Here is a 27,160-nt window from a genome sequence, read left to right on the forward strand (position 1 = left end):
ACCAGATCACAGATCGCTCTGGCGGCTGGGCCCCTCGTCGCTCGCCGTCCACCCGCTGGATCGTCGTGGGCAGGCGACCTGTGGTCCGCCTGTAGGCGAGAGTGAGGGCGTGGACAACCCCGAGGCAATGGCGGCGGAGGCCGAGGAGGAGGTGCGGCTGGAGGTGGAGGCGGTGGCGGCGGTGTACGGAGAAGACTGCTGCGTGTACTGCGACTTCCCTCCCCACCTTGTCGTCCACGTTCGCCCCAACACTGCCGACGACTCCTCGCAGCAGGTTCGCCTTCTCCACATCCCCTCCATATCTAGACCGGCTTCACGGCATCCGATCCCTCCGATTCGTAAGTTATTTGCGATTAAATACATGGCCCGTGCGGTTGATCGATTGTGAAGCAGCTGAGTCTGGAAGTAGTCAGCTGTGGTTAGTGGTGGTTGCGTTGCTGCTTCCGAACCCTAGCACATAGTAGTTTTTTTTTTCTTTGGCGATGATAGCATATAGTGTTAGTCCTCTCGTTATTAGTTAGTTATAAGCTACTAGTTCTCTAAGGATGTTTAGTGCTTATCGCGTTAGTTCTGATCAACTGCTAGGTTCTTAGTCACCGAGTCGGGATGCCTCTGATCAGTTGTTATTATGTATGCCATAATCCTTCTAATGCTTCTGTAGAGAAAATGCAGTTCACGTAAAAAAAATTCCCCTTACAGAGTTATACTTAGTGCAGTGTGCGCAAAAAGCTTAATCAGTTTATTGTTAATAACCTTTTCATGTAATCCTTGATAATTCTTTTTTAAGATGATAGTATTGTAAGTAGAAATTTAACTGTTTCATCAATGGTATTTGCTCTTAATCTATCCAGTAATACTTAATTTGAGCCAACAACCCATGCTACCACTGTAGTGGTAAGTTCATGTTGATACAGATATTCATAGTAGTGCACTAGTAAGATGCCCGTGCGTTGCACGGAACATGAAATGCATTGATCCGGGAGTTATTTATTTGACAAAGTATGTGGGGGTAATCTTATGTGTAACAAATATCAATAGGTTTCTTCGGATATTATTTCTTCTCTAGAGCTCACAAGCATCCGGGTGAATAGTAAATGTAGGCAAAATAGACAAAAAAAATCTTTTGCAAACAAAAGCGTTCAAGTGTTCAACCTGCATCCAAAACTTTTGAAGAAATAACACTTATTGTGCTTTCAAAAAATGATCTTTAAGGATTATTTTTTGAGTATCGATTTTGTTTATTTTTTCTAGACCACCATGAATGTAACTCAGGATGATTTGGAAAGGGGCAGAGGAGATGGCGAGGAGGAGCGGGTCGTGGTGGTGGTCGGCAATGCAGCCTGAGAGGAGGGATGAGAGGAGTTGGGGGCAGACAGGCGCCGAAAGCAGCGACCTCTCCAGATCCTTCTTATTTTTTCCTGAGATGGCTAGATGAGGTGAGAGGGAGAGATGGCTGAACGTGAGAGGCAGGGGGTTATCTACAAACAAGGAGTGGAGTACTTGGGCTCTTTTTGCAAAACTGACATAGTTTGTCTCAGATGCGTTGGATGTAAATCGAACGGTTGTAAATAAAGGATGGCAGGCACACCATCATCACCAACTCAGCTTTTTATAGGAGTAGAGATATGATACTGAACGAATACATAACTTCCAGCCACACCTACATTTCTTCCACCTTGGTGCTGGTAAAGTGGTGGTGGCAGGGATGGGGTGTTTTTGGGAGGCCATAGTGGATGCGATCCACAAAGGGATAAATATAGGTTTTTCTAATGGGAAAAAGGAAGGATAAGTAGGGGAAATACGGAATAAGGGGAGGTTGCGAGGAGGAAGGGGAGGCAATGGGGTGGCTAGTGAATGCAAAGTGGAAGCGACGTGAAAAGTTGTGGTCCTCGTATGCCAAGTCACAAAGAAGCCCACATTTGTCCTCATATGTATAAATATTTTGGCTCGTTGAACTTCAATGATATGATAGCCAGTAATTGTCAGCATGTCCATGATTCGGGTTGAACAAATTAGGTTAAAAGCTGTTCTGTCTTCCTACCATGAGCTTTCAAGTATTAATAATTGTTAGTTGTGGCATTAGTTTGGTTGTACTGTATATTTGATCTTGTTTATATATGAATCATGTGTTCGTGGCATCCAATTGCAAAATTGTACTGTTGACCAATATCACCTTATCTTTTTATTACTTGCCTCTGTTAAAAGGGGTTATACAGATTTATTCGTATATCAATATCCGCTTTCTCCTTTTCAGTTCGTGGAACTCTTTCTTGGAATTAAAGCATCCTCCCAGGTATGAACCTGTATGGGTTACCACCTTTCTAGATTTTGATATATCTCCCATCTAACTTCTTTGTTAATTTGAACTAAAACCAGCGACTCTTATTTTGGAATGGAGGGAGTACCTCTCTATTTTGGAAACAGATCTTCAACTGATTGACTTACATTGTTTTTCTTTATGTCGTGAATTCGAATAGGTTATATTTCCTTTGTTTCTCTTAGAACCTTGTTTCGTTATTTGCCTTGCTCTGTATCCTAAATGTGTGCATCATTACTTGTTAGTCCGTTCATCTTTTTTTTGCTTAGGAATAGCTGTACAATTATTTGGAGTTAAGTTGGTCAGCCATTTGAAAAATAATACATGTGAGTGGTAACTGCTTTTGTACAAGGTACATTATATCCATTTGCTCTACTAAATTTCTTGATGACATGCATACATCTTGCTGTTTTGGAAACTGCTCATTCTTGGGAATAATGCTATATCTTCCCTGAAATGGTTCACTGTATTAATGTCTTGAAATCAGTAAGCCAGTAATAAGGTTGCATTTCTTCACATTGAGGCAACATTCTAATTTGTGCTATCGTAAATTCAGAAGGTGGATGAAACCTGAAGGATCAGCACCTCTTGGTTCAAACAACCTTTCACATGTGTTGCTTAATTTCTGGAGAAATGGCAAATTTCATTCCAAGGCTGAATGCCTAAATGTTGATATCTAGCATGCTTGTAAATTTACATCATGAATCATTTTTATGCCGCTACCTTTCTCCCAGGATTTTGATCTCCTTAGTAAGTCTACCTGTTCACAATGGTTATGTATTGTCTCAATACTAATTCATTACATTTTATGGCATTGTACTTGTAGTATCCAAAAGAACCACCTCATGTTTATGCTGTGGAAAGTAAGGGCCTCGATGAGAATAGACAGGCATATCTTATTAGCAGTATCCAAGACAAGGCAAAAGAGCTTTCCTACTACCCAATGCTTGTGACTCTGTGTGAGGTATTTCCTTGTTCCTTGCATTCTGTACAGTAGACTAGCAGTGAACAAGACTTGTTCCATATCATAATGTTCAAGAGGATTGCATTTAACTCGGAGTCGAAGTATTTGATAGTCACATACGTGTTTGGAGTGCCCCATGTGTGTCGGGTCCAGTGTTGGACTGATTGAAATATTCAGTAGTACACACTCACAATAGCAGGGGATAGCAATTTTAGAGATTGATCGTGAGGAATTTAGATGGATTTCTGTTGAATCGAGGGAGAGGTACCTCCAGACTGGATCGAGCTTCTGTCTGGTGGCTCGCGCGAGTGTGTCACTTGTGTGGCGGCTTGCACGGGACTGGGACAAGGGGGGGCTCCTCTTCTAGGTCACCCCTCTCATGGGCTTGGGACCAAGAGACAGATCTAGATGGGCTAGGGCCCATACCGGTTCAACACTCCCCCTCAAGATGGGTGGTAGATATCTATCATGCCCATCTTGTCACACGCCAAGTTACAATCCTTTGTTCCCAATTCCTTTGTCAAGCAATCTGCAAACTGCTGCCCAGAGCTGACATGAGTAAGGCTGATGATCCCAGCATCAAGTTTCTCTTTAATGAAGAAGCGATCAATTTCCACATGCTTCGTCCTATCATGTTGAACTGGGTTATTAGCAATGGCTATAGCTGACTGATTGTCACACCACATCCTCAAGGGTCCCTTCCTCAAAAGCTTCAACTCGCACACTAGGTGCTTCTGTTATGACTGGCATATTAGGGGCTTAGCCCAGTTAGTTGTGGCCCAGTCTATCTTATCGTTATTAGGGGCTTAGCCCAATTATCTTATTAGGAGGATTGTATAAACTCGTGTAAGGACCCGTTTTGGAATTAAGCAAGAAGCAATCATATTTGCTCAGCTTCCTTAGGGAGCCGGGAGACCTAACCCTAGCCGCCTCCTCCCCTGCGCCATCTCCCTCTCAGCCGCCGCCTCCTCGCGCACGACAGCGCCCAGCCGCCGGCGGCCGCGAGTTCGTCCACGACCAGCTCCCTCCTTTCCCTACAACCTCCGGCCTAGACCCGGTAGAACCCTAGTTTCTACCAGCTTCACCCAGAGCATATCACACAACCCTTGAGATAATGCTCTATACCCAGCTTCTGCTGTTGATCTAGACACAACAGTCCCTTTCTTGCTTCTCCATGACACCAAATTTCCTCCCACAAACATACAGTAGCCTGAAGTTGATCTTCTATCATCTTGACAGCTAGCCCAATCAGAATCACTGTAGCCATCCACCTCAAGATGTCCACTCTTCGCAAACCACAACCCTTTACCCGGAGTCCCCTTCAAATTTCTCAGGATTCCGTGAACAATATCAAGATGCCTACTCCTTGGTTCATGCATTTATCTGCTCACCACCCCCACGGCATACGTAATGTCAGGCCTGGTATGACACAAGTACAATAACCTCCCAACCAGCTTTTGATAATCTTCCTTATTCACTAGCTCACCTGATTGTGCTGTTACTTGATGATTTTGTTCAATCGGAGTAGGGGCTGCACGGCATCCCATCATGTCCATGTCAGCCAAGAGATCCAAGGTGTATTTTCGTTGGCACAAAGATATTCCCTTCTCTGTCCGAGCCACTTCTATGCCAAGGAAGTACTTTAGATTGCCAAGTCTTTTACCTCAAACTCCTTGCTCAGACATCCCTTCACTTTCTTTATTTCCTCCTCCTCATCTCCAGTGATTATGATATCATCAACATACACTGCAAGCCATTACATTGGCCATACCCCATATTCCAAACAGCCTGTCTGAACCTATCAAACCATTCCCTCGGCGATTGCTTCAGACCATACAAGGATTTCTTCAGCCTGCATACATTCCCCGTAGTCTGTTCTGTGCCAAAACCTGGTGGTATCTCCATGTATACTTCTTCTTCAAGTCACCATGTAAGAAGGCATTCTTGACATCTAACTGGTGCAATTTCCACCCAAAGTTTACAACACACGAGACCAATACCCTTACTGTGTTCATCTTTGCAACTGGAGCAAATGTCTCATCATAGTCAATTCCATAAGTTTGACTATCCTCTGGCGACCAATCTAGCCTTATACCGTTCCACCTTGCCCTCAGGATTCTGCTTCACGGTAAAAATCCACTTACAACTCACTGCTTTCTTTTCTGCCGGCAATGTGGTTAGCACCCATGTCTTATTTTTTTCCAGTGCTTCTAACTCCTCTATCATTGATTCACGCCACTTCGGATCTTGCTTCGCAGCCTTCCAATCCTTAGGGATAGACACAGTTTGTAGAGAGGCAACAAACGCCTTGTATGAAGGTGACAAAGCCTTGTAAGACACAAAATTGTTAATATCAAGGTCATCACAAGCATCATCCTTTGGCAGAGCCTTCCTTGCTACCTCACCCTTCCTTGCCGCTTCACGTGTAGGTTTTCGCAATGCAATGGGCAGCTCCACTGTGTCAGATGAGCTTGCTTCACTGCCTTGCTGCTCCCCCTACACTCTTGCCTCATTGCCTTGCTGCTCCCCCTGTACTTGTGGTTGCCGTCGAGAGTACATCAGGGTATTTGTCTGCCATCGATCCCGAACAGGAACATGGAGAGCACCAATCTTAAGTGTATCGACAGTTGGCTCGACATGAGCCTGCACATCATCATCAGTGATGAGGGTACTAACCGGAATTGTACCCACTATTGGTTGAACCTGAACCCGCACATCATTATCAGTGTTAATGTCCACAGAATCACCATGAGTATGAGACACATCCTCCTCCCTCTCTTGACCATCACGCATAGGGTGTAGGTGGTCAAGCTCTGCAAACAGTAGACTGAGATCAGTCGGCTCACCATAGAATGGCTCAGACTCCCTGAAGGTAACATCCATACTAGCGTTTTTCAGAGGGACACTAACATTTATACCCTTGCTGACTAGACGAGTATCCCAGAAAGACACACTTCACTACCCGAGGATCAAGCTTTCCAACAGAAGGTCGGTGATCACAAACAAAGCAGGTACTGCCAAACAACTTTGGGGGAACAACAAACTTATTATCTCCAACGAGCAACTTAGACGGAGATTTCATGCCTAGTATCCTGGAAGGTGTCCGGTTGATCAAGTATGGGGCTGTCATAACTGCATCATCCCACAAGAACTTAGGCACATTCATGGTAAACATCAACGACCTAGCAACCTTAAGAATATGACGATTCTTCCTTTCGGCCACTCCATTCTGAGGGGGGGGGGGTGTCCGGACATGAAGTTTGATGTAGAATCCCTTGGTCAGCCATGAAAGCCCCAAAACTGCTGTTCACATACTCTGTGCCATTGGCAATTCGGAGCACGTTGACCTGCACTGAAACTGGTTCTTTACAAGAGCATGGAAGTTCTGAAAACAGCTAAACACCTCATCCTTGTGACGCATCAAGTAAATCCAAGTTATACGAGAATAGCAATCAATAAAGGTAGCAAAATACTTCTTCCCATTCATTGACACCACGGGGCTAGTCCATATATCCGAATGAATAAGCATAAAAGGAGATATGCTCCTGAGCCCCTTACTCACATATGAGGCTCGTGTGTGTTTTGCATATTCGCAAGCATCGCACGTCAGCTTGCTCTTGCCTATGCCACACATAACATCCAGAAACATTCTACTCATCTTATCAAAAGATACATGCCCCATCCTACAGTGATGGATCATCGCCTGCTTCTCCTTGTCCTCCATGGTGGCAGCACACACCAAGTCCAGCTGCACCTCTTGGTCCATGTACACCAGAGCCCCCTACGCCTGGTGCCAGTCCCAACCGTCTGGCTCGTCTGTCGCTCCTGAATCAAGCAACCGAACTTGTCAAGGATCACACGACAATCTATTTGATCAATGAGAGCACTGAAAGAGACCAAATTGATAGGAAAGGCTGGCACATGTAAAATTGACGATAGAGAAATGGTCGGAGTGCACTTTGCTGTACCAACCCTTATGACAGGCAGTTTTGTGCCATCAGCCGTTTGTATGGTGCCCGTGTGAGAGGGAGGATGCTTATTGTAAGACTCGAACACGCAGGATTTACTAGAAACATGCTTAGATGCTCCAGAGTCAAGAACAGTCTGGAGCACTCTCATTAGTAGCAAGAGATGCTCTTTCCGGATTACCTTCATCAGTGGAGGCCCAGTGAGCAAAATCTCCATAGACAACATCGTCTACATCTTTGCCTTTGGACGTCCCAGTGTCTCCTGCAACGGCCATGTGAGCCGTCTGACCCCCTGAGTGTCCTGAGTAGCCACCTCTGCCTCTAGCAGCCTGGCTCCATGAGGTCTCTGAGTATCCACCTCTGCCTCTAGCACTTTTGCCTCTGCCTGTTCCCCCCTCTGTTATATCCCCTACCTCTGCCGCGAGTTGGACATTCTCTCTTCCAGTGACCTACTTGCCCACAGATATGACATTTGGTGGGATGTCCCCACTCCATGCTTTCAGTGACTGCAAAGGTCGAAGCTGGCACAACCTTCACGTCTGCATGCTCAAGAGATAGGCGCACCTCCTCTTGAGTCATCGCTGCAATAGCCTCGGGAATGGTAGGCAGACTAGGTTGGTGCAACAGGGAAGCCTTCATGGCATCAAAGCAACTTTTGAGGCCAGCCAAAAATTTCAGCACACGCCTGCGTGCCATCCACTTGTGCCCTGACTCGATTGAAGCCGTGTCATAGAGTTCCAGGGGATCACAGTTATCCTGGTCAGCCCACAAAGCCTGCAGTTCTGCCACGTATGTCATCACTGACATGCCATCATCTTGGCACAGCAACCTAATCTTGTCCTCAATCTGAGCAATGAGCATGACATTGCCCTTGCCAGAGTACTGGGTGGATAGAATTTTTCATATCTCAGTAGGTGAGGATAGCCCCTCCACAGAGCGTCCAATGGAGGGCACCACGGAGTTCAACAACGGCACCATAAGTACAGAGTGGATGACCTTCCACCTCTTGCCCTCTGCACTACTCTTGTCCCCTGGTTCTACAACGGTGCCCAACAAATGGCCATCAAGCTCCTTCTGCTCCACAGCCCACAAAGCCCTCCTGGACCAGCTCAAATAATTGGTGGCCCCCTCTAGCTTCATGCCCAGGGGTGACATTTCGAGCTTTTGAGCCACTTCCTGTCGAGGAACAATGGCCCCAGAGTTGGACTCGGCGAGGATCTTAGCGAGCTTCTCGAAAGCCTCGGCAAGAGCATTTGGTTCAGCCATCGTTTGGCAGGATAATCAGCAGCAGCAACCCTCAGGACTACACACTTCAGCTGTAGCAGCTCTCAGCAGCAGCAGCAGCAGAACTTAGCCTCAGCAAGTCTTCTTTCCCAAGCAGCAGCACCACCACCACAGCACGAAGCACACAGCAGCAAGTCCACAGAAAAAAAAATCTTAGTAAAGCACACAGCAGCAGCTCACAGCCCCTCACGAGCAAGCTGCAGAGTCAACAACTCTTGGAGAGTAGGAGCAGTAGCAGCAGCACACTCCAGCAGTCCAGCCCAAGCTCTTCCTGTTCCAGATCGAGCACTCTAGCAGCCTGCACCGGATCACCCCCGCCAGCCGCCTCTCCTCCTAGCGTCCTCCTCGTCGTCCTCCTCCACCTGGCCACCTGGGCCTCCTGCCTGTCCCGCTCCTGCGGGAGCAGCTCCTCCTCCTGCACCCTCAAGCGCTGCCTCTCCTTTATCCTCCTCCGCCTCTCCTCCTACCGGTCCCATTCCTCCGCGTCACAGCTCAACCGCCTCGCGCGTGCGCACACAGCCCCGCACGCAGCCGTCTCTCGTCGCCCCTGGCCCCGCCGGACCCCGCCACCTCGCCGGCGAGCAACTACGCCGGCGCCTCCATTGCCTGGTCTGATACCATGTTGAATCGAGGGAGAGGTACCTCCAGACTGGATCGAGCTTCTGTCTGGTGGCTCGCGCAAGTGTGTTACTTGTGTGGCGGCTTGCACGGGATTGGGACAAGGGGGGGGCTCCTCTTCTAGGTCACCCCCTCTCATGGGCTTGGGCCCAAGAGACAGATCTAGATGGGCTAGGGCCCATACCGGTTCAACAATTTCAGATACACCTAAAGGCCAGCCAGGAACACTGGCGGCTAGGGTTTACCCAATACAACCAGAATGACCCAAAAGTCTCAAGATCCATGGCTTTATAGCCTTATAGATGCTATAATGCAAATGAAAAGTAGAGGGAGCAAGTGAATAGCTGAGTGGAGCGTACCGGAAACTAAACAAAGACGTCTTGGGGCTTGGCTGCCGTCCGACTGAGGATCGACGTCAGCAGCATCCTCTTCTTTCGGCAAAGTGGTAAGTTGATCAGAGGGACATCAGATGGCAGATGGACGACAACGGACAACTCCCACCAAAGCGAAACGTTATTTAAACTTAACTGAACTTTGATCAAGTGTCGACTCTTCAGAGTCCTCATGGCTGAAAGTGTGGAAACACCTTCTGGATAAAAGTTCTATCTTCCCAGGTTGCTTTGTTCTCGGACAAATTGTTCCGTTTGATCAGCCATCTCCCCACAGGGATGCTGATTACCCCTTGATGGCATGGGATCAGCTATCTTTCCATAAGTTTCTCAGGCTCCAACAAGATAGTTCCATCAGGGTGAAGGAGATGCAGTTGTATGGGATAGCTTGGGGGCCCCAAATGGTTCATCAACTGACTTGTATGAAAAGTATGGTGTACTTGACTATCTTCTGGTAGGCGGAGCTTGTAAGACACATTGCCAATTTCCCGAGAAACCTGAATGGTCCATAATATTTGGAGTGCAATTTCAGACATTTTTGAATACTTAAGGATGTGTGCCTGTAAAACTGGAGTTTTTAATGTACCATGTCCCTTACTTCCAAAGTTCTTAGTCCTCTTCTTATTTGCAAAGTGCTTTACCCCCTCCTGTGCTCTGAGCGAATTGTGTTTGATTTGGGATGCAGTTTGCTCAGAAGTGATAATTGAAGGTAAAATGTCCACACTATCAGTAGGGTAAAGTGCAGCTTCAGCCAGCACGTTTAGAGGCTTGTCTTAGAAAGCTTGAAAAGGTGTCATCTTGATAGCACTGTGCAAACTTGTATTATATACCACCATTCAGCTAATGGGAGCCATCGATGCCATTTCCTTAGTTTCTTCAGTACTATTCTCTTCTGATTATTCAGTAAATATACTAATTCAGCATTGCTTCTTGCAAAGCTTGAGTTTGAGCTTGATTAGCAAGTTTATAAACTTTCTTGTGGTCAGCGAACCACGGTTCTTTGCATTTATAGCATAATCCTTCTATCCTTGCTTGTTGAATGACGGCTGCTGTCTTAGTAATGGCAGGTTTCAGTTCTTCTCACAGAAAGAGGTAATTGCTGAACATATCGTCTCTTTGGTTGTTGTGCATGTTCCATTCTTCTAGCAAGCCAAATTGCTCTTTGCAAGTCTGCAGGCTGGTGACACTGCACATAATGATGTATGCTATCATTCTGTCCGGAGACAAAGCTATTCGAGTAGTAATCATCACGCAAAGCTGGATTATCCTTCTCATTAGATTCATCAAGTGCTCAAATTTGAGAATATACTACTAGACACTGGAAGTCTGAATAAGTGAGTGAAAAGCTCCGACATTGTCACATATAGAAATTTCAGAGAATCTGTCACCTATATATATCTGCAAAATTTGTACTAAGGTAAAGTGGCAGCCACAATCCCTGCACCTCTCCACCATTCAATTGCAGCTCCTTTAGAGCATCTCCAACCATAAACATCAAATTAGGCCCCCATGTCCGTGGACAGCAGTTTGTCGAGCACCATTTGTCCGCTCAGGCAACGGCACCCCTGTTTCCCCCTCCGCAAATGATATTGGGCAAGCCATAGGGTGGCCCAATCTTCACAATTTTGAGGTGGAAATGAGGGGAATCTCAAATAGCAGAAAGAAAACAAGAGGAAACACACAAGAACAAGGTTCACAACACAAGTTTACTCCAATCACAAACAAGGAGAGATACACCTCAAGATCCAACATCAACAAAGGTAAAGGTAAAATAGGTAGGGTTCTTTTTTTTTAGACGATCAGGGGAGGGGAAAACCCCACCCCCAGTTCCATTGCAAGAATCAAACCAGAGCAAGTCGATACAAGCATGCCAGGCATGTTCCAAAATAAAACTAGGCAGGGAAAACAACTGAAACTGGACAAGAAAATAAACTGGGAGTGGCAGCTAGAGGGGGTCCCAGCGAGAACAAAAACGACAAGGACTGCGCACAGGCAGTGTTTTTCACTATCTCCCTCTGATTACATCATGACTTCCAACAGCGAATCCGCGGACTTCAGTGGTGACGCCTTTCTTGATCCTCATCATCGGAGTAGCTCCATGTGAGGGAGACCATACTCCCACCCCAATAACAGAGACATGGCTCAGGATGGAGTGCTTCCCAGTCAGCTTGCCGCCAGTTGGAGAAACTGGCTCTTATCGTCAGTTAGGCTGAGATCACCCAGGTCATCAGGCGCGTCCAGGGAACTTAGCCACTTCCTATCAGCAGAGGTTGCTTGAGGTACTCCAGAGATATGCCAGGAAAGCTTCCATGTATTCCTTCAGTTGTGCCGGCACCAAGATCAGCCATGATCTGAGTGTTTTCAGTATCCTCCACCAAATCTGTTTGATATCAATCCAAGAGAGATAATCAAAATCACGCTGTTTCTATATTTCCAGACACACCAAAGAACAACAGTATTGACCGTGTTTAGAACTAGGCGTTTCTTGTTAGAAGAATTTAGAAACCCACATTCTAGCTACTGACTCATAATTGGCGCCCACTGGCTTTTTAAAGAAACTTTGCACAACCTCCCAGATAGCAGAGGAAACCACACAATCAAAGAATAAATGGGTGGTGTTTTCATCACAGGCACAAAAGAGACATTCTCTACCTTTGTCTATATGTCTTTTGAGCAAATTGTTTTTAGTCATTAATTTATTACGTCCTAGCAGCCAGAGAAAAATATGAATCCTAGGAGGGACAGACAGCTTCCAAACCGCAGGAATGTGAACTGGTTGCACACCCCAGAAATTAATAACCGAATAGAGAGAGCTAGTAGAATAAACACCAGAGAAAGTAATGCTCTTAGCTATTTCTACCAATTCATACCACTTCTCCATCATCTGGGGAGTAACGGACCTCCTAAAGGTAATTTTAAGGTTGTTCCCATCCCACACAGTTTTGACACTAACATTCGTCTCCATGCAAATGAGGTAAAGATCCCAGTATTGGACATCAAGGGGAGCTGTACCAATCCAAGTATCTTCCCAAAACCTAATTTTAACCCCATCCCCCACCATCCATCTATAACCAAACTTGATGGATTTGATTAAAAGATGTGACCCCTTTCCAGAAGGTGGAAGCATTGGTGGAGGAGCTCATCAAAATGTTTGGGGAGGTATTTGAGTATTTGTCATCAATTACTTGTTTCTAGAGTTAACCACCCCCATGGATATATCTCTTAATCCAGGAGCCTAGGAGACACATATTCACTTGGTTTGGGATCCCTAAACCCCCAAATTCCTTTTTCATGCAAATCATCCCCGAATTGGCTAGGTGAAGCTTCCTGTTCCCCTCAAAATCACTCCACAGGCAATAGGTAGGGTTCTTCCCAAATCTCTAAGTGAGATGAGGGTCTTGAGATATAGTCTTCTCAAATCCAAAGGACATGGAGGTCTTGATCCTCTAGGACAAGATGAGATGAGCAAAGCTCTCTCAAGATCTAGTTTTGCTTTGCTAAGCCTAGAAAATGGGAGAGGTATGAAATATATAGGTGCTTGAGGGGAGGAAGTTTCCCGGTCACTGCTCGCATGCAAGCACATGCGCACGGGGTGTCCAGAGAGTTAGCGAGGGACCCCGTGCGCACGAGATGTCTAGGAGTTTCTGGGTTAGCCCGTGCGCACAGGGGTGTAGGGCTCTGTGGGCAAGGGGTTTGCAGAGAGCTTCTACTCGTCTTCAATCTTTGGGCATCTTCTTCAACGCCTCCTTGCTCCTCCTCGTGGACCTGGCGTTACTTTCTCGCTTCCCTGTGGTGGTCTTCATCGTACCTAATCACACATAGAGTTTCGCTTTGAGGTAGTAGCCAAGTCTCATCCAAATGTAAAGGGAGCTCAAGTAGGAGAGAATTCACCTCAGTCTATGGCACGTGCGCGAGCTCTAGTCATCGACCCATTTGGAGCTTGTGGGGTTGATGGTGATGTCTGTAGGGTGATCCGCACCACCAAATCCATGCGAACAATGTTTGTAGATCATTCAACAATAAGTATAGCACAACAGTTAAACAATTCAAACAAGGCAACATGATCCACGACAAAAAAAATTCAACAATACAAAGATAACAAATAAAACAAATGAATCAGGCGCTTTTGTTGCGCTCGTTGATGTCTTTGTGCACGTTGGTGAACATCTTGGCCTCATCATCCATGAGGCTAGTGTCGGCTAACATGATCCTTGACTCCTCGGTGATCCTCGCAGGCCTCACGTTCTCTCTATCAATCTCAATTCTCCCCCTCGCCTTTGCCTTCTGAAGCTCTATATGCTCCCATACCCTCATCTTCTTGATATCCATCTTCTCCTGACCCTCTCCCTATGGAACTCCATCCTATCCCTTTGAACACCCAAGTAGAGTTGTATCTCTCCTTGATGTCCGTTTTTTTTCTTTCAATTTGACGCCTTTGTTGGAAAGGAGTTCTTTCCATGTGGCCGACATTTTGCTCGCCACTCTGCCACCCGCGACCCACTTCTTCTCCCACTTCTTCCCCATCATGATCCTACTTCTCTCTGGTTCGGTCCCAAGTCTGGTTGCCGCTCGACTTGTTTCATCCTCTTCATCTACCCCAATATATTGGTGGGAGCTTGAGCCATCATTGTTTCCTTCTTCTTGTTAGGGTTCTTGAGACCTTGAAAGAGGGTTGCCCACTTGGGTTTCCCTTCCAATTCCAACCAACAATGCGGCAGTGAACGACTTCTTCTCAATTTGATTGTACAATGTGTCTGCCAACCTCAAACTATAAAAGCCCACATGTCAACATATTGCAAGATATGAAACAAGCAAGAAAGATGATGACCATTGAGCAAACAAAGCGTACATGGCTTCCAACTCTAATGCCACTTTGGTTCCTATTCACCACTAGAGCATAGGCACCACAAAACTCTTACGAAATTATTCCATCGAACGTACTCCCCTAGATACGGGTTCGCTATCCCTGTTTCTATTTCTACTGCATTCCATCTCATCGTATCACTATTCTACGACTCCTCTTGTTCATCGACTCTTGGATGGTGGCCCATCTATGCTGGAGAGAGCTTGCATTGTGATCACTATGGATTGGATGTGGTTCCATGTAGTGCTTGTGTTCGTGGAAGTACTTGTGGATTTTCCCCATAGTTCTGAATAGAGGGCTATGCCAAATAGAGGTAGTTCTCCAAATCAGCTATAGCGGGGCTATAGCCTGCTATTTTATTACTTTACCGGACAATTGTACATGAATACCATTTAGTGACACCCTGCTCAAACTTTAGCCGGCTATTTAAAACTTCTTTTCCCAATATTTTGAGCCCTTTTGCTCGCTTTCACATATTGGATCCATGCTAGTATGCAACCAAGTGTGACACACCCAATGATATAGAGCAAACCGAAGAGGTGGCCCGATCATGAATTAGAGGTGGATTTGAGGAAGAACATGAAGAACACAAGGTAAATCACGAGAAAATCAAGGGAAAACACAAGAGAAACACGTGGATAACTAGTGATGCCAATGCAATACCCTCTTGTAAACGTAGATCCACACCACACGGTTCATGTGGCCTCTTACAAATCCAAGGAAGAGCAAGAACAAGGTGGGAGGTTCTTCCCAAGTCCTAAGAAAAGGAGGTCTTGAATTCCATTCCATGGAGGAATCTACTCCCTTAGGAGGTCTTCTACTCCTATATGGAGTCTTCGCCATGAAGATGGCCTCGATCCCACTAGGGGAGGTAGACCCCACAAGGGGAGATAGATGAGCTAACTCTAATGTCTCAAATCTTAACTAACCCTAAATCTAGGAGGAGTATATATAGGTCCACCCATGAAGGGGTAAGTGGGTGAAGGGAGATACACGGGTGATGGCCCTTAAGTTGCACGCAGGCAGTTACTCGGTTATACCATGTTGACTTGGCCGGTATAACGGGTTGTTGGGCGAGGCGCGAGATGGAGGAAACGGTTGGTGGCGCAAACTTTAGGGGGCCGGTGTAACCGAGGTAGAAGGCCAGTGTAATCGGGACCGGTACAACCGGGAGAACTGCCGGGGGGCCTCAGGCTCCAACCGATGTAACTGGGCGGGCTGAGCCGGTTAATACCGATCACATGGTATGGGTTATCCTTAGCCATCTTGCGCCACGTGAGTGTCTTGGCGTTTCTTCCTTTGCTTCCAGGTTTCCCCCGCGGATGGTGTGGGCGCTTTCCTATGCATGACCTCCATTGCGTGTTCGTCATTCGACTCAAGCCTATTGGTGCAAAGGGAAGGAGGGTCAAATAGTATACCATCCATGAGAGAACCAAGTAGACACGCATAAAGGATAGAATTAACCTTTGTATATGACTTGTGCGTGTCCCTTGGCGGTGGGTCCATAACCATGGTGATGACCCTAGGTTGCCCCGTATCGACAAAGTATCTTATTTGTTTGTGCATGCAATTCTTCTCTTGTCACGTTCTTTGCTTGTCCTGCTATTTGTGCAACCTCAAAGGTCAACGAATTTTGATCATCATAATTTGAAGGCTCTTGACCATCATTAATCATGTCCATCCTGAAATCGTCCTAAACATGCATCAATGAGCCTAGCATCTTAAATTTGCTCCTAAAAATGCATATGAGATGAAAAAATAACGTGAGTTGGGGGCGCCATATCCCCGAACAGTTGGTGGGCGTGTCCGTCACCGGAGCTTGTTGTCATTGTCAGCGTCCGTTGGAGCTGCGCAAACTCGCAGCCCGTGTCCGCGGAGGATGTGGAGGCCTCCGCATCTTGGGTGAACCCATCCGGGATGCCCCCACCCCACTGAGAAGACATGGCGACGTTAACCACAAGCGCCGGCGAGGGCGTGGACACCGGCATCCTTGCGGATGTGGTCGAGGATGACACCGGTACGGACGCGGCCATGTCCATGTCCAGGTCGACGATCTTCTTCACCGCAGCCGCCTTCTCGGCTAGCAAGTGGGCACACTGGCGTATATGGCGGTCCTTGCGGGTGACGCTCTCCACGTTCGGCGCAGGCGCGTTGGGCATTGGGCAGCCCCACTGACTCCGCTGACCCAAGATCCATGCAGGTGGGTGGATGGCGAGGCGGCTATGAGGCAGGCGAACGGCGGCTACGACAGGAGCAGACCCCCCTTGGAGATGCTCTTAAGATATATCACTGCTATTCCAGTTTTCTACTCTGGGGGAGTTCTCGCATCACATTTGGGGATATTCATGTTGGCACGTTTCACTAGAGCATGTTGTCTTCTATTGTCAAACTGTTGCTCTCTAGGCACTTGCTCTCATATTCTGATGATCATGATGTTCGTCCACTTGGTTCATGTTCAGCAGTAGTATTGGGGAGAGCCACCTGATTTTGTATCCCGTTGGGATTTTTGTTTTCAGCTACAGGAGGTGGTGGTCTGGATTGAGCAAAGTGGTGGTGTCTATAGGGTTTTTTGCTACTGCGATCCAACTGAAGTTCTCTCCCTGTTTGCACATCATGTAGGACTGCAGAACCAACAGTTATAGGTGTTGGCAGACCACCTACATGATTCCTCGGGGGGCTTGTCGAGTGTGATTTTGGACACTTGTTTGGCCACCCTTACGAGTAGTGGGTGAGTTTTCTCTGGGTTTGGGGAAAGTGGTAACAAACCGAGTCAGAGAAGTTGGCAAATCAGTGAGGGTTTTCTGCATGTTCTGAAAGTTTTTGGTGACATGCTCACTGAACTCTAGGAACTCTTTCCTGTCAAGCTCTCAGTTTGTTTGCAAGGTTTTGACATCCAGTTGGAGATTGGAACTGTAGATGCTCAGTACTGCCAGAATGTGCATCACCACCCATTGTAAACCAACAAGATCAACTGGAGGCCTGTAAGATACCTTGTAACCTCACTGGTGGTATGATCTGCACCGCCAAGGAAGGAATTTGACAACAGCCTAAGTTTGTGTAGCAGATCTTGCCACCGCCGATCGCCGCCTCCTGGGCCGCCCACCACCAAGGTACACCAGAGTGGGAGGGCGGGTGGGATTTTACCACTAAAGCAGTAAGCTTAAGTAACAGTACTCCCTGACCAAATCTACACCTGAAAGAATCACCGCCGCCGGACCAGGGACCAAAGAAGAGGATTTACAGGAACCCTAACTCCTCTCTGTCTCCAGATCCAGCTTGCTGCCAAAGCTTTACCTAGCTTTGAATACCAATTGTCAGGTCCAGTGTTGGTTGGACCGAAATATTCAGTAGACAGTCACAGCAGCAAGGGAATTACAATTTCAGAGGTTGATTGTGAGGAATTTAGATGGATTTCAGATAGGCCAGCCAGAAACTCTGGCGTCTGGGGTTTAACCCGATTGGTGGGTACGAAAAGCTTGATGGGTGGGATTAGTGGCTTGTTAGTGCGCTCAACATTGGGAGGTTTTGGATCTTTAGATTTCGTACTTAGACGGTTGAGATGGTTTAGATCAGCCCCTTTGGTTCTTTTATAGGGGTAGTATATTAACTGAACTTTGATCAAGTTTTGATTCTTCAGATAACACTGTCAGGGTCCTGACATGTGCTATAATGGTGGTATTACGTGCAGTTCACGTCACTTCTTGCACATCTATATAGTAAAGGAAGGGGTAAGATAAGGTGCCATCAAAATAATACTAGGCTGCTCTGCAAACTATGATGTCTTGTATCTTTAGGAAGTTTCAGTTGATATTTGCAGCTGTTAGATATTTTCAAAACTCAAACCAGGGTTGTGTATACAGATTTTGTAATACACACGAGCATACCTTCTGTATTTCCCATGTGCCCAGTTCCACTGCTCGATGGGTATTACGGTATTACCGGACTCTGTTGCAAAAAACTCTGCATAATATGATTGTTGTTGTCGAAGAGGCTGCATAATGTTCTGTTTTCACATGATGGAAGTAACTTCATGTGCAGGAAGCTGGAGAGATCCTCTCGAATATGAATCATCCAGCCGGGGATTGTCCACTGTGTCTGTATCCTTTAGTCTCAGAGAATAATCATGATTCTGCTTTGCCATTTATGAAGTTGATGTCATGCTACCACTGTTTTCACAGGTCTGATGCCATTCCTTTTGCTACAGATATGTACAAGTAGCTTATTCTCTGCCCCACCAAGAAAAGTACTCCCTCCGATCCATATTAATTGTCAGATGTACTAAAGCAACGACAATTAATATGGATCGGAGGAAGTAGCTTATTCTCTGATGATTGATTAATATTTTTCCACTGCAGTGACTGTATTATGAGATGGTGGGGCTGGCTCCAGCATGATGATGCCAATTCTAAGAAGATAGACACAACAATATCTACCGAAGGTGCGAGAAGACTTATTTTTAGCCTTTTTCCTTTCTTTAAAAACACTTGTTCTTTGTGCATATTGCCTGGATCAGTTTCGCGCACTTGAGAACTAGTACTCTACAAATATGTTAGGTCCAGTGATTAATATTTGAATCACACATGAGTTGTTCATTCAGTAGTTTCTTATAGAAAGTTGTTAGTATGGTCAGTTTGTGTGTACATGTGCACGGTTGCTGCACACGTTTTCCCCTTGTACGTGCTCTGCCCAATGCGTGAGTGGGCATCGTGCTTGATATGGTAGTGGCACACGGTCAGCCCTGGTTGAGGCCTGCAACTGTACATATACTCCAGAGAGCTAATACATATCAGACGCTGAGGACCTTTATCACTTCACACTCGATCCTTCTGCCGCTGCCATGGATTTCAACCCCATGTACTCTCCTGCTTCCTCCCGTGACGGTGACGACGCCGACGGTGTCCTCCCTGCCGACCCCCGCTCCACCAAAGGTCGTTGCTCCTCTAGTGCTCCGCATTGCGCCGGCTGCCGCTGTTGGCGTAGCTCTGCTCACTCCCGCCTCTGTTCTTCAAATGGTTGACATCCGGCTGCTGCTGCTGGCTTAGCTCCGCTCACTCCTGCCATTGTTCTTCAAATGGTTGACATCTGACACCACATACCTCAATGCTGGCAACTACGCTCAATGGCACCAACACACTTCGATGCCATCCTTGGCATGTTTGGTCTGCGCAGCCATGTTTCCCCTACTCTTCCCGGCACGGATGATCATGAGTGGCTGATGGCCGTTCACGCGATTGTGCGCGGGTTGTATATGACCGTCTCTCGGGACTCCTTGATGTTGGCATGCAGCTCGGGGACTCTGCACTTGTTGTTTGGACCACCTTCTCCATGCTCTTCACTGCCAATCAGTTGTCCCACGCCGTCTACATCGGTGCCGTCTCTTCACTACCAATCAGTTGTCCCACACAGTCAACATCGGTGCCGTCTCTTCACTACCAACCAGTTGTCCCACGCCGTCTACATCGGTGCCGTCTCTTCACTACCAATCAGTTGTTCCACGCCATCTACATCGGTGCCGAGTACGACGCCGTTGAGCAGGGTGACATTCCATCATGCAGTACTACAAGCTGAAGCTTTACACTGGTGAACTGCCCGATCTCGGCCAACCGGTCATCGAGACCCTCCATGTCTTCCACCTGTTGCACGGTCTCGGTTGTCCGCACCACAATGCCATCGATCACATCACCTCGCGCGTGAGCGCTCCATCCTGCTCGAGGAGCACCATGTCGACTAGTCCGCACACGCCTTATCGCCGGTCGCGTCGGTACTGCTTCTCCAACACCTACTAGCGCTGACACCTCGTCCGCTGTTGGCCGTGGGTGCGGGAAGAAACAAGTCCGCGTCAACCAGGGGTGGGGGTGGGGGCTCCCTCGTCAGCTCCATCACCAGCACGGGCGCCGTGGTATCCCGCTCCTGCCCTTCACTCTTGCTCTTGGATGGGGCTCGTGCAGGCATGGCCTGGCGCGTTCCGAGCGCCAGCGTGCTTGAACCTCGGCCTGGTACCCCGCACCAACACGCCATGCTAGCCTTGGCTCCACCCATGGCGCATGTCACGTATGGCTACCACGGCTTCTATCCCTGCTAGGGACCCTTTGACGTCGCTCCCGCTAGCCTTGGTGCCCTGCTCCCACATCGACATTGGACATGGCCTCTCTGCAAGCCACCCTCCACAGCGCCAAAGCAGGGCCCTCGTCATCAGGCAGCATGCTGGGTTGGTACCTCGACACTGGCGCATCCTTGCACATGTCCCCGTGCCCGGTAGTCTTGAACACTTCTGTCCCTCCTTTTCCTCCACCATCGATGGTAACGGTAATCACCTCCCCATCATTAACATTGGTGCCGGCTCTGTTGCCACCACTTCCTCCCCTTTTTGTCTTTGCAATGTGCTTCTTTCTCCCTTATTTAGTAAGAATCTTCTTTTTGTTCATCAACTTCCTCTCGAGATAATCCTATCACTGTTGAGTTTGAGGAATTTGCTTTTTTTTTCCTGTTAAGGACTGCCGCACTCGAACGGTGATTCTGCGCAGCAACTCCACCATCAACCTTTACCTGTTGCTAGCATGCCCATGGCTCGCTCCCGTCCTGCTTTGGTCATCATGGATCTCTGGCATTTGAATGTTGCCTCCCTCTTTTAGTACCCGATTAGCCGCAACAGCTCTGTCACACACCTGCCACACTTGTCGCTGTGGCAAACACACGCCTGCGTTTTGGCGTGTAGTTTCATTCCATTTCAGTTGTTCCACGTGAATATTTGAACTTCGCCAGTTGTAAGTGTGCCGGGCTATGAATAGTACCTTGTTATCCTTGATGATTTTACACATTATATATGGACATCTCCTCTTCAATGCAAATTGGATTTACTTTCAGTTCTGATCTCCTTTTTGCCTATGTTCAAACACAGTTCCAACGTCCCATTCTCGCTCTGCAAACCGACACCGGCTATGAGTTTGATAACGCTACCATGCGCTCCCTGCTCGCCACCAATGATACCGTGCTCCTCTCCTACCCGTACACTAGCCAGCAGAATGGCATAGCCGAGAGTATCCTTTGTACCCTCAATGACGGTGTGTGCTCGCTCCTCTTCCACGCCAACATGCCACTGTGGTTTTGAGCCGAAGCACTCAGCATTGCCACTTTCCTCCAAAATTGCAGGCTGTGCCGCTCGAGCTTCTCCTTGGCATCGCACCTGACTGCTCTCTCCTGTTCGCTTTTGAGTGTTTATGCTTCCCCAACATAGCGTCCACGCCCCGGCACAAGCTCACGCTTTGCTCTATCGTGTGTGTGTTCCAGCCAATCACCGTGGCTACCGCTGCTTTGATCCGATTACCCTTCCCGTGCTCACCTGTCGGCATCTCTGCTTCGTACTAACCCAGCTACGGCTCCTGCCCCGTCTGTTATGCAGGTGCTTTCGTACTCTGGTGTTGCTCCGGCTCCTTTGCCTGTGGAACGTACGCGCGAACGTACGCGCATATACAAGCGCCACCGCTTGAGGCGGCTCGCGTGCGCCATCGCCTGACGAAATCCCTCTACGGCCTCAAGCAGGCGCCGCATGCTTGGTTCCTGTTCGTCGTCAGGTTCCTGCGCACCATCGGCTTCACTTCAACATACTCCGAGACCTCACTGTTCGTCTACAACAGCGACGGCGGCGTTGCGTACCTGCTGCTGTATGTTGACGACATCGTCCTCACCGCCTCCAGTGCGTGCTTCTCTGATTTGTTGTCACCGAGCTCACCGGTGAGTTTGGCATGAAGGACCACGGCCCGCTCCATTTCTTCCTCGGCATCAGCGTTACTCGATCGTCCACGGGCTTCTTCCTCTCCCAAGGGCAGTATGCCAATCTCATTGTGGAGCACCCGCCATGGACAACTGCAAACCGTCTACCACACCGGTGAACACAAAGGCCAAGCTGCCCTATGTCGATCGGGGAGAATATCTGGTGCACCAAGCCTTGTGGTGCTACCGGTGCACCAAACTCACGTAGCACATTTTACAATGTTTGAAAATTTCTGTTTTTTTATCAGATTCACACCATATCAATGTATGTTGTCCTAAGATTTCAAACCAAAATGCGGAACATAGCTTGGAATATAAAAAATGAAAAATTCGACACTAAATAGTACATAACATAAGTTGGGCTTTAGATATGACCCATTATCACATTGATGTCCAATTTCTCATTTTTGTATCCTGAACAATGTTTCGAATTTTGATCTGAAATTTGTGACAACCTACATTGATGTTGTGCCAATGCGCTAGATTTTTTTACATTTTTAAAAGAGTTTTAAAATATGTTGTGACATCTGGTGCACCGGTAGCACCACAAGGACGGGTGCACCAGATACATTCCCCTGTCGATGGTCCCCGTGTAGCCGATCCCACTTCCTACGGTAGTCTTGCTGACACCTTGCAGTACCTGACAATTACGCGGCTCGAGCTCGCCTAGATCTGCCTCCACATGCATGATTCGCGCGAGTTCCACCTCGCGCTCCTCAAGCATGTGTTGTGCCCACGTCCGTGTCACCATTGCTCCTGGTCTTCACCTCCATGCTTCATCGACGCTTTATCTGCGCACCTACATCAATGCTGACTGGCCGCTGCCCGGACACGTGCTGGTCTACCTCTAGGTTCTGCATCTACCTGGGCAACGCACTTGTGTGTTGGTCGTTGAAATGGCAGTCGACTGGCTCTCGTTCGTCCGCCGAGGCTGAATACCGAGGTGTGGCCAATGTGGTCGCCGAATGTGTGTGGCTGTGCCAGCACCTTGAGCTTCTCTGTTCAGTGCGCTCCGCCACGCTGGTCTTCTGCGACAACTTATCGGCCATCTACCTCTCTAGCAACCTTGTGCATCATCTGCGTACAAAACATATTGAGCTGGACGCTCACGCGAGCCGTCTTCTCTTTGGCGCATGTTGTCCCTCTCCCTCGTCAGACGCCGGCCTTTGTGTAGCCCGTGCGCATGACCGGCTACATGCGTCTGGTCACGGCCGCTGCACCCTCCTGTTGCAGCACAACTCACGCTTCGTGGTCGAAGCAAGTGTCCTCATGGCCTCGCAGCTCTCCCGCAGAGCCGGTCACAGCTAGCCACACTGCCTGCCACAACACACCAGGTAGCTGGTTCCAGCATGCAGCGTGCAGCGTCCGCGGTGGTAGTATCGCCGTCGGTCGGTTCCAGCATGTGGCGGCTGCGGTCGAAGCATTGCAGCCGATCAGTTGCAGCACATGGCGGGTGAGGCGCAGCATCACTATTGTCTGTTTCCGGTAATGCCGCCTGCTGGTTGCAAGAACCCCACCGCAGCCCCTGACGGTTGCAGCTTCTGCCGTCGGGGTTGCAACTTTGCCGCCGGCCTGTTCCAGCATGTGGTCACCATGGTCACGGCATCCCCATGTTGTCGTCTGTGGTGCTGGTGTTGCCGGTTGCAGGACGAGTGGCTGTCATCTCTGGCACCAGCGGGTGCCGGTTGCAGCTGCGTCGAGCGCTGGTTGAAGCTCGCCGCCGTGCCGGATGCAGCTATGTGGGACACTGATTGTCGCCGGATTTTTGTGCGTCGCTCGTTGGTGGAGCCGACCAGAGATATGCGCGAGTGAGGGAAAAAAAGATATGTGGCAAAGGGGGAGGTGGTGCTTCGTGTGGGGGCCCATGACACGACGTGGCGAGGGTGGGAGCAACTGGCGCGAGACGTGGCCGGTCTGCGATTGTAAACGTTTTCCAATGAACAATAGTCATTGTCAATCTCTGTCCACGAAGGGGGTGAGTTCGGTTATTGGATAATTTGGGTCCGGAAAATCTTTGGTTCGCAGTGATGCTTCGCCATGTTCCAAATTTTACGCCATTCATTCAATAAGGTTATTATCTTAAATAAAACAAATTTAGTTTTGACTTCCAGTGATTGCTTTACATTCCTGATCCCTATTTCTTGATGACCACGTTACATGACATCTTTTCAGCGTATCAATTATTGGCAACGTAATTTTGTACATACATGCTGTTACCATTTTGTCCGTTGGTTACATGTCACTACTGGTAATCTTCTCTGTTGCTACTTGTTATTGATTCTTCAGAAGGATTGAGATTGTCCAACTCAGACAAGCTATTTAGTGCAAATCATCACAAAGGATTTTGTCCAGTTTGCCGCAAAGTGTTTGATGAAAAGGACATTGAGCATGTTCGTGATCTGTTGGATGCAAACACTTCTCAGCTGATGGTATGTGGTGGATATGATTCAAATACAAGTGAACCATCTAAACATTTCCAGGCACTATCAGTTTCTTATTTAGAGATAAAATCCCTTGCACTCCATCATATTTGCGTCGTTGCTTTGGAATAATTAGTAAATTTATCATTTATCATAGTGATATAATTTCCTTCAGTGACTTGTTAGTTCTTACAGTTGCATGATTCTTAGTGCAGTTTATTTATTTCTAGTATTTCATCCTTTAGAGATATGCTACACCTAAGTGGAATCCATCATAAATATCTTTTTATCCGTTCACATGTAGGCATGTTTAACAGTTGACCTGGGAGTAGATGATAAAGAGTTGCTCCATTCCGAGGCAGAGAAGAAGAGGAGAGAAAAATTTGGGTCATTGTTTAATCTGCAACAAGAACGGAATGGTTTAATTGAACCAAAGAAAGACCTTGCCATACAGCCCGGAATGTATGTTTCTCTTCCTGCTAGTGAGCCAACCACAAGTGCAGGAGACAGCACCAATTCTTGGGAAGCAACCGCAAGCTCAACTTCAGAAACAGATCCACCCGGCATGGCAAACATTAGCGGCGGCGGCAAGAAGGAAAACAATTCAGGTCCTCCAAGGAGAAACCGAGCTTATGCTCCCAGAAGACAGCCTCATGGCCAACCTGCTGGAAAACAGTGGCAGAGAAGCCAGCCCGCTAGGCAACAGTGGCAGAAGAAAGACGCAGAAACTTGACAATAGCATTTTTGCAGCTCTATTTTATCGAACATGTATATTGACGGAGAGTACGGTGGTCAAACAAAAGTGTGACAACTCATTAGAAAGCAGAGTGAGTTCGTGCCACCGAGTCGAAGCCACATTCTGATGCAGAGGCAGAAAATGTCCCTCTCTCGCGACCCGGTAGCCAACCAGTCCCCTGCTGCCGCCGCAATGGCGTCGTTGTTCAGCCTACTGAGCCAGTCCCAGCCCGCCTTCCTTGCCTCCCCGCCGGCCCTGGCGCCCGGGGTGGTTCTTGATGTGGTGATGCCGTCGGGCCGCCCTGCTCGTTGTGCGGGTGAGGTTGACTTCCTTCCGGAGATGCCTCCCAAGCTGCCTTTGACGCTCTCGCCGGCCAGTTCTTTTTGATGGCTTTTTTTTTGTCTTCTAAAATAAGTTCCTCCTACCCAGCTTATTCTAGAACCCTGATCAAATTTATTTTTTTAGAAATCTAATGAGCTGGGTAGGGGCAGCTTATTTCAGTTTATTCTAGAAGTCATCAAAAGAATTGGCCGTAAAAGCGTCCCCATTGCCGGTGATGGAGTGTGACGGACAACTAAGAAGGGGCCAATTTTTTTCTAAAAGGGCAGTAATAGGCATTGGTCGGCCGGCCGTCGCTCAGCCGTCTGATTGGCCCCCTCCAAACTGTCTGATGCAACCCCCGATTTCGTCTTCCTCCTTTCTTTCTTCCCCGTAAATGCGTGTGAGAAAAAAAACAGAGGTTCATGCTCGCCTCGCACTTGTCCTTGGCCGCCCCATGCTCGCCGGCCACCTGCGCTGTCCGTGCTCGCCCTCGGCCGCCCTACTCGCCACCGCCATGGTGTCAATTTTCGATGCCATTTGTAGCGAAAACAAAGACGTTCCAGCAAAAATCAAGGATCCAGCAAAAAAATGATATGGTTCCAGCAAAAAGATAGATCGCGTACTTCCAGCAAAAATGAGATGGTTTCCAACAAAACATGGATATGCTTGTCGCAAAAATATGCATGGTTCCAGCATCGGTGGACGCTGGTTCCAGCTTTGCAACACACCGGTTGCAGCTCCGCCGGCGAAAAGGTTGTTGGAACCAGCAAAAAAGACAGTAGCAGAAAAAGAAGTCGATGCAGCAAACCAGCAAAAACACATTAGCATAAAAAGAAGTCGATGCAGCAAAAAACCTAGGTTCTAGCAACAAATAATGGTGGTTCCAACAAAAAAACACGTCGGTGGTGAGAGGTGTGTCTGGTTCCAGCATCGGTGGACGCTGGTTCCACCTTTGCAATACACCGGTTGCAGCTCTGCCGACAAAGATTGCAGCAATTCGCCCTGTCGGCAGTGGCAGGACACGGCACCGGTGATCCCCCATGGTTCCAGCACAACCCTCCAATGGTTGCAACTCCATCAGGTGCGGGTTGCAGCACCGCCATCCCCGCCGTGTGTTCCCCCATCGCTGCCCATATGCATCACCATCACATCTTTCATGCCGGCCACCTTGTGCACCGTGAGTCGCAACGCTTGTGTGCATGGGGTTGTTAGCAGGGGGATCTACACGAGTTGCGGTGGCCATCATTGGTGACGAGAGAGATGAGTAGTGGGTAGCTAGGAGTGATGCGGTGGAGGGGCGCGAGGTAGCTTTGTGGCTCGCTGGCGGGATTGCAGTGAGGGATTGGGGAAAATGAGTCAACGAGCATATAAGGTAGAGGAGATAAGGATGGTTGGAAGGGAGAGTTAGTGCGTGGGCCTTGGTAGGCATGTGGCTGTGTGGGGGATGTTCCCTTGAGCGAGCGAGTCGAGCATGTGGCTGCATGAGGATGTTTCCTTGAGCGAGCGAGT

At 48.1% G+C, this 27,160-nt stretch overlaps 1 protein-coding gene across 1 annotated transcript; it reads left to right on the top strand.

Moving 5' to 3' along the window:
• LOC123097419 (E3 ubiquitin-protein ligase RNF25) lies at nt 1-25,439 on the top strand. Its single transcript, XM_044519134.1, has 7 exons — nt 1-274; nt 2,255-2,293; nt 3,144-3,281; nt 18,443-18,582; nt 18,760-18,842; nt 24,461-24,603; nt 24,899-25,439. Exons 1-7 carry the CDS (start codon nt 128-130, stop codon nt 25,325-25,327), a joined length of 1,119 nt encoding a protein of 372 aa, XP_044375069.1. The 5' UTR covers nt 1-127; the 3' UTR covers nt 25,328-25,439.
• Nucleotides 25,440-27,160: the final 1,721 nt, after the last annotated feature.

The sequence above is a fragment of the Triticum aestivum genome, chromosome 4D (assembly GCF_018294505.1).
Source record: "Triticum aestivum cultivar Chinese Spring chromosome 4D, IWGSC CS RefSeq v2.1, whole genome shotgun sequence".
Classification (NCBI taxonomy): domain Eukaryota; kingdom Viridiplantae; phylum Streptophyta; class Magnoliopsida; order Poales; family Poaceae; genus Triticum; species Triticum aestivum.